General features: G+C 39.0%; 1 protein-coding gene across 2 annotated transcripts in view; it reads right to left on the bottom strand.

Moving 5' to 3' along the window:
• LOC127624509 (rho-related BTB domain-containing protein 3-like) overlaps positions 1-6,446 on the bottom strand; it is a 29,810-nt gene extending 23,364 nt beyond the window's left edge. For both annotated transcript variants that reach the window (XM_052099292.1, XM_052099293.1), the window contains exons 1-3: positions 5,808-6,446; positions 4,681-4,921; positions 3,355-3,547 (exon numbers count right to left, since the gene is read on the bottom strand). In XM_052099292.1, the coding sequence (XP_051955252.1) occupies positions 3,355-3,547; positions 4,681-4,921; positions 5,808-5,809 (436 nt within the window). In that variant the 5' untranslated portion in view covers positions 5,810-6,446. The remainder of the gene's footprint in view (positions 1-3,354; positions 3,548-4,680; positions 4,922-5,807) is intronic.
• Between the last annotated feature and the right edge of the window lie 2,100 nt (positions 6,447-8,546).

Raw genomic sequence — 8,546 nt, forward strand, 5'->3', positions numbered from 1 at the left:
CTCTGGATATGACACTGAGCACGTGCACTCAACTTCATGGCGAGGCCTGTTCTGAGTGGAACCTGTCCTGTTAAACCGCTGTATGGTCTTGGCCACCGTGCTGCAGCTCAGTGTCAGGGTCTTGGCAATCTCTTTATAGCCTAGGCCATCTTTATGTAGAGCAACAATTTTTTTTTTCAGATCCTCAGAGAGTTCTTTGCCATGAGGTGCCATGTTGAACTTCCAGTGAGGGAGTGTGAGAGTGATGACACTAAATTTAACACACCTGCTCCCCATTCAAACCTGAGACCTTGTAACACTGGTAACACTGGTGACACCGGGGAGGGAAAATGGCTAATTGCATTAAAGTCGACTAGTCTGTGCAACCCCTATTGGCCACACAAAATATTGACACTTTGGGCCCAATTTGGAAATTTTCACTTAGGGGTGTACTCACTTTTGTTGCCAGCGGTTTAGACATTAATGGCTGTGTGTTGAGTTAGTTTGAGGGGACAGCAAATTTACAGTGTTATACAAGCTGTACACTCACTACTTTACATTGTAGCAAAGTGTAATTTCTTCAGTGTGGTCACATGAAAAGATATAATCAAATATTTACAAAAATGTGAGGGGTGTACTCACTTTTGTGAGATACTGTATATGCACATACAGTATATTGCTTCTTTTATGACGTGCAGCACAATTAACATAGGGTAAGTGGCCAAAAAAAGCAAAGCACGCAAACATCTTGACTAGTGACAGAGGGTACATAACATTCAGAGCCATGTCAACAGGCAGCCATATGAAGTGATGGAATCCGAGTGGTTATTACATAACAATACACACCAGCTCAAGTTTATCCTTGAAAATTAAACACTGGCATGTGTGTGTGCGGATGGGTCAAGAGAAAGACAGAAATTTACTATTTGCTTTCCATTCAAAGTGATTTAATCTGTAGAAGAAACAATTGAGATATTAAAGAAATCTCAATTGTGGTTTTCTTCCTTACAGGGTGGCATTCACCAAAAAAGCAAGGATAGCTGGCTAAAACAATGTGTGTTTGTGTGTATGTGTGTGTGGTGTGGCGAGCGATTGCCCTGGGGAAGAAAAGAGCAAGGAAAGAGATAGCAGGAAGAGACATCTAAATGGATAGAGAGCTAGATGGCGTGAGAATGGAAGAAAAGAGAGGTAGAAGGCATGGTCAGCTCACTGGCAGAGAGAGGTATGAATCACTGCAGCCAATAAAGGCACAAGCCTTGAGAAATATAAAGAGACGTATTGTGTGCGTATGTTTTGTCTGTTTGCACTCCCAGTCTGTCTTGTGTCCTTCTATGGCCAAGCAACAAGAATTATAGCACACATCTCATGTCAAGAGTTCATTAGAGGTGTTTACTAATGCTAACATGGCTATTACTATCGCTCATACTTAGGGTTAGGGATTTGAACAAGTGTTATAATTTGGCATATAACTGACCCAGCACTATAGGTAAATTTGAGTGGCTTGTACGGAAAGTAATCTGTTTCAAAAATAAATTGCCCAGAGGACAATGAAATGCAGCCTGATCTCATGAAATTATGTCATGATGTTGAAATTTTGTGCTCAATGAAATTGCATGGTTTCTTTCATAGAAGAAGATCAAGTACAGATCAAGTAGGAATAGCTGCAGGTCGGTGACCTCCAAATGGGGGCAGAATCTCCAAAAGTGGCTGGGGTAACTCCAGAAGGGGATTGTGCAAACTCCACTCACAGTTAGGGTAAGGAATAGGGTTATGTATGTGGGTCCACAATATCTTTGCTGGCGGTTAAGAGCTCCCGCCTCTTTTTGGAACAATGCCTGCAGCTATATCCTTCTCAAACAGCCTAGGTTTTTAGGGTTAATGTTCTATCGAGTTTAAATTAACAAAATCTACCTCCCTACCCTTAACCTAAACCTAACCAATAGTGTCATAAAAAGCAAGGTGTGACATGACAAATGCAATTGCTGAAGCAACCACATCATTTTGTGTTTCTTCAATGACACTTTCGGCTCACGTATAGGCTTGCGTACCTCCTCAGGACTCATACCCTGGTTATTTGCATTGCAAGTGGGCCACTTTATCAGTTGAGATACCGCATAATCTGATTGTGTTTGAACAAACTTGCAAATTTAGGATGGTGATGTAATGCAAATGTATAACTGTATCACCTTAGTAAAGTGTTTGCAAAAATGCAAAAATGTAGGTATAATAACACGATTCCATGAGACTAGGTTCATAAAATATAAATAAATAAAAAATATTGATGGAGGGTCTTGAGGCAGATCTACAGAATGGCATATCATAGAGATTGGGGGTGGGCTCTTTTGACATACCAATGCCCTGGCAACCACCCACCCTAGTATCATGGTGGGGAGTTTTAAGGAGGCGAGCACCACTTACAATTTCAGAAAATAAAAAAATATTGCTTCAAAAATAACATTTTCAGAAGTAAACGAAACAGAAGCCTTCAACCCATGCAACCAACCACAACACCTTTGCATTGTGGTGGCGAGTTTTGCCGGGCAAGCACCACTCTTGTTTTCTTCAGAAAATGTAAAAATCGAGTTTCAAAATCTAGTTTTAGAAGCAGTACCCATCAGTTCGCTACTTTCCACAATTATCCTTCAATGATAAATGATGTAGCTGGATGGAATCACATCTTGATTACATTATACATCTCAAAGGTCAGTGTGAGCAAAAAGCGGCTGCTTTTACAGCGAAAGGAGTCGAATCCGTGGTCTAAGTGCTTTGAGTCTATTAATGTTTACCTATGAGTATATTCAACAAATGCTCACAGCACAACTGTGCTCAAAAGAGCACAAAATCTCATTTTTTTCTATCTCTTTTAAGTCGGAATCTCCTCAGGTGTGCTTTTGAAGATCAGTAATGGTTAACCCGTATAATACCATATAACCATTTAACAGCTATGAGACGAGGTGTTCCAAGTTTTATCTATTTAAAATCTGTGGGTGAATCTTTCACTCTAGGCTGCTTTTTGTGTGTGTGTGTGTGTGTGTGTGTGTGTGTGTGTGTGTGTGTGTGTGTGTGTGTGTGTGTGTGTGTGTGTGTGTGTGTGTGTGTGTGTGTGTGTGTGTGTGTGTATTGTAATGGTCAAGTTTACTGTCAAATACTTTGAGTGACATTGGGTAACTACTTAAGATTAAGTTATGCATAATCCATTTAATCTTTAATACTTGATGGACATTCCATTTGCAAAACGATCAGCAAATTTTTAACTTGTTTGGTTAAATAGTTTTTACCATGTCCATTATCTCTACATTGAAAAAAGCAGTAGATGGCTATAATTTATTTTGCTTAGCACAAATAAACACAAAATAAATCCGTAATGTATCTCACCATTTAGCCTTGCCCCCACGGCGACCAGAATCACAGGCAGGCCCCAGTGTCGAAGAAGAGGACGAAGTCTTGGGGCATAACCGTTTCGGACCTGCTGAAAGGCCAGTTTGTCGTTCACAGAGTACTTAATGACCACAATGTCGGCCTGCTCCAGAAGGCTTCGCACACTTGCCCAGTCACTATCCAAAAGGTCCTGAGGGAGAAGAGAATATTGATAAAAAAACAAAACAAGGGCAAAATAATGCAGGATGTTTAAGAGGTACTGTCACGTCCAATAGTGAAAATGCTTCTTTTCTGCATTATTTTCTAATTTGATCCTACAATTTTCACTACAAATCAGGATCAGTACTAGAATGCAATATTTAGTGCTCGTCTCTTCATTGGACCGGTCCGACTGGAGTGGGGGGGTGGAACTCCACAAGTTTGCAAAACCTAATAATTCATGTTATTTAAGAAGGTTTCAAAGAGCATATTGTGTGTTTCAATGGAAGCAAGGAAATCTGACCTTTTGTGCAATGGAGTTTACATGGTCAATGTCACAGATTTGCTTTCAATTGATTAGTGACCTAAAAATCATAAAGAATTTAAAATATAATTTTTTTAATTATAACTCCATTAAAGGGATTTTTCACACAAAAATTAAAATTCTCTCATCATTTACTCACCCTTATGCTATCCCAGATGTGTATGACTTTCTTTCATCTGTTGAACACAAATTAAGATTTATAGAAGAATTTCTCTGCTCTTTTGCTCCAAACAATGCAAGTGAATGGGTGCCAAAATTATGATGCTCCAAAAAGCACATAAAAGCATCATAAAAGTAATCCATATGACTCCAGTGGTTAAATCCATAACTTCAGAAGCAATATGGGCGTGGGGGAGAAAAAGATCACTTTCACATTCTTCTTCTTGTGTTTTTGGTGATTCACATTCTTGATGCACATCAACCCCTACTGGGCAGGGAGAAGAATTTCAAGCAAAAAAAGTTAAATATTGATCTGTTTCTCACCCACACCTATCATTTCACTTCTGAAAATATGGATTAGAACACTGTTGTTGTATGGATTACTTTTATGATGCCTTTATGGGCTTTTTGGAGTGTCAAAATGTTGGCACCCATTCACTTGCATTGTATGGACCTACAGAGCTAAAATATTCTTCTAAATATCATAATTTGTGTTCTGCAGAAGAAAGAAAGTTATAAACATCTGGGATGACATGAGGGTGAGTAAATGATGAGAGAATTTCCATTTTTGGGTGAACTATTCCTATCCTACTTTTGTCTCCCATTATCCCTCTCACTCAATCATTCACTGCTATACTCACCCAACTAGGGCAATCTCGCACCATCACTCTAACATCCCCAAACACTCTTGACTGGTACTCCATAAAAGCAGGGTTCAGGGGATGCCTTGATGGCGTCACAGAGTTTGGGTCCAGTTCTCGAGCTCCATGGCCCAGGTAACTCCACAGCAAGCCACCTTGGATCTGGCCCAGGCTGGCTGTCTCCTCCCCAGGTCCAACACCCCCCGGATATTCACTACCCAGGGCCACTATGTGGATAGACCTGTAAGATGTTTATATAGATAAATAGTAGGCCCTTGAGGCACAAAGAGCAACTGTTTGTCTTTATATAATCTGTCACCAGATCCTTCACTCTATCATTGTTAACTGTGTTTATGACAAAACACTTGCATCTTGTTGTGTTATTTATGGCATGACAGAGGCAAAGCGGAATTTGGCATTACAAAAATTTGTATTATGTGCATTATGATCAAATCTTATAATTAAATAGAAAATATAATATAGAAAATGATATATGCAGTACAACACTTAAAATATGTCCAGGGACATAACTATACATTTAATATAATTAATATATTTGCATACAATGCATATATATAAATATGTGTAATCAAACCAACATGTGTGTGTGTGTGTGTGTGTGTGTGTGTGTGTGTGTGTGTGTGTGTGTGTGTGTGTGTGTGTATTCATGGAAAAGCCAATGCACTATGATAATTATAGTGCATATTTGTCATTTTATGTATATATTTGATCCATTAAATAATTGATTTAGCCTATAAATATATTATTATTAATATTATTATTATATATATACATGCAAATGTCATCCACTATGACAATGTATAAATTATTATATAAATAATTTATGTATGTGTAGTATGTAGGCTATGTGTGTGTGTGTGTGTGTATATATATATATAAATATAATAGATTGTGTATATAGATACCTAAAAAATACAATACCAAAAAATGTTTTATTATTATTATTGCATATGCAGGCTATTTATGCATGCAAATATACATGCACAATAAGAGCTATAGTGCCTTGACATTTTCATCACTGTACTGTAGCATAACTGTCAGTTTTGCGCCATAGTGGCTTCGGTCAACGTCTGTCCTGGTAAAGCAGAAATCATATGCACACTTACATGATGCCAACCGCTGGATCAAGGCTCGGGGAGCACGTACTTCAGCGGGAGGCTTTACATCAGTCTCTGGCTGTCTTTTCCGCAATGAAGGTCGGGCACGCTATAATCCTTCAGCAGAATGAAAAAGCGAGTTTCGCCTTCTCGGGTACCCCGTTCATTCATTAAACAATCGCTTTAGTGAGCGCGTCAGGTGCGCAATGATCCGCTGGGCAGCGCGACTGTAAACACAGAGATCACGCAAGAAAAGATCAAGAGGATCGACACTGCGCTACAGAGGAAACAAGTTCACTCCACTAAAAATAACAAACAAAAAAAAAAAAAACAGGCATCCGGCGCTTCCCGGGACGCATGGCACAATCCGAGCCCTGAAAGCAGACGTCACTTGAGCATGCCGTCAAAGCTCATGGGTCAACGAGATAAGAATTTAGAGGAAAGAGCAGAGATTGTGGAGGAAAAACTAAAACGGCGAGTCTGAGTTGGTGTCTCCTGACTCAGCAAACCATCATGGACACTTGTTTTCCCCACAATACTCGCGCAAGGATGGCTGTGGTCCCTTGTCTGCATAAACCAATGGCACTTTCAGTCATTAATCCGTGATATAAGCGAGGCTTTGGTTGTTATTCCACAGGTATAAAACGTAGTCACATCGCGAGCTATAGTCAGCAAACCCAATGAGACACTGCATCTTAAGGCAAGATCCTATATGGACACTACTGCATGACGCGAATGGGACGTGTGTGCAGACCCAAACAACTGTATGATGTGCTTTCGAGGCACTTATCCCCTAATAAAAGCTTGCAATAGTAACAAAAGGCATTTATTTCCAATTATCCCCAAATAAACATTAATAAGACTCCCTGTGCAACATATTTGTCTGGCAAGCTAATATGCATATGTTTATGAGGACAAAATAGGGGAGTAATGCAGATATGTAGTACAAAGGTGTATTTGAAACTGTCAAATGGTGTGGTCAGCCTTCTGTAATGGGCTTTTGAGGGACTTATCCCCAAATAAGACCTTGCAAATACATTTATATCCTATTATTGTGTATTTATGCATTGTCTTTCCTTTCAGAGTGCCATTGCAAGCTAAAATGCATCTGCTTATGAGAACAAATTGGGTGAAATGCAAATGCATACAATGTACCAAGGTGTATGATTTTGAATCTTAGAGTCTAAGGCAATGTGGTTTTGGTGAAAGTTATTGTTCAAAAACTGAATATGACCCTTTAACCTAATCTGTAAAGAATACAATCTGTTTGTGTTGTTGTTTTTCCTCTCAGTTCAACCCTCGGGGGATTTAGTATTATGTTTTGGCTCAGCATGCCACTCATAAACCTTTCCAAGCTATATTGCTTCACCAAAATATGTCGTTTCTATTTTTAGGGAAGCGTAGAGTTTTAATTTGCCTTGTTGGCCACAACATGACATCACACAATCTCAGCACCCTTCAGATCACCCCTTGAGATCACCAAAATAGCATCATCTCTCCTGAGCTGCAGTGAATCAGAGCTTCCGTCCTGCCATATATCTGTCAGTCATGCCGTCCTGATCTCCTGAACGGATTATTTTAATTATTCCATAACAAGATTTTTATCCAAACAGGTCTAATATAATCCTACATCCATCTGATCAACATCTGATGCAAGAAGGAGCTTTGAATCATCATACCTTATGCAGAAAGACTGCAGAATACTGGGATATGGGTGTCCTTTGTGTAATATAGAGGCGCTGTTATGTCATATCATTGAACCAGTGGTATTGACTTTAAAACTCCAGGATTGGTCACTTCAAGATTTCTTGAATATCCTTATCTGATGACATCAAGTTTAGTCCTTTCCAGCTAAAAAGGAAACAACTGGTGTTATTTAAGAGTTTAACATGTCATTATCTACTCACCCTCTTGTCATTCCAAACCTTTGTTCTGTTATTTGTTCTATTGAACACAAAGGAGTCTCTTTTCCATTCAATGACAGTTAATAGTGACCATGACTGTCAAGTTCCAAAAAGAGCAAAAAGGCACTATTAAAGTATCATAAAAGTGGTTAATTGAACTTGAGCACCATATTCCAAGTCTACTGAAGCCATATGATATCTGTAAATCAGGAACAGTTAACCTATGGCAGTTTGCTGATGTCAAACCTGGCACTTCGAGGTGCTATTTTTTAATCCAAACACAGGCATCTTCAGGGAGGGTGAAGATTTTCAGTGAATAACCATTTTAATTTCTGTGCAATTTAAAAGTAAAACAATTTAAATGTCTGTTCCTCACACAAAGCTATCATATTTATTCCAAAGACTTGGATTAAACTGCTTTTATGATGTTTAGTGTTTTTTTTGTTCTTTTTGGAGCTTGACAGTTGTGGTCACTATGAGCTGTCTTGGTATGGAAAAGAGCTGCGTAAAGATTCTTAAAAACCTCTCCTTTTTTGTTCCAAAGAATATACAGAATATACCGCATATTTTGGTGAACTATACCTTTAATTATCATTTGTCAAGATACACAAGCTCTAAAAATGAATAATATCACATGCATTTTTTTACATGTATGAGCTAAGCATTGCTTAGAGGTGGAAGTGCTATTTTCAGGCTGGTGTTGGTTGGCGTACCATTAAGAACAGTTGTTCCAGAAGGGCAGGGTTAGGTTACTGTGGGTCATCTGCAATGCAAAGTCTTATTTCTACTCGAGCGTGCAATCATGTGCCCCTCGTGTACATTCTTGGCCTAGAGATCACAACCA

The sequence above is a fragment of the Xyrauchen texanus genome, chromosome 31 (genome assembly GCF_025860055.1).
Source record: "Xyrauchen texanus isolate HMW12.3.18 chromosome 31, RBS_HiC_50CHRs, whole genome shotgun sequence".
Taxonomy (NCBI): domain Eukaryota; kingdom Metazoa; phylum Chordata; class Actinopteri; order Cypriniformes; family Catostomidae; genus Xyrauchen; species Xyrauchen texanus.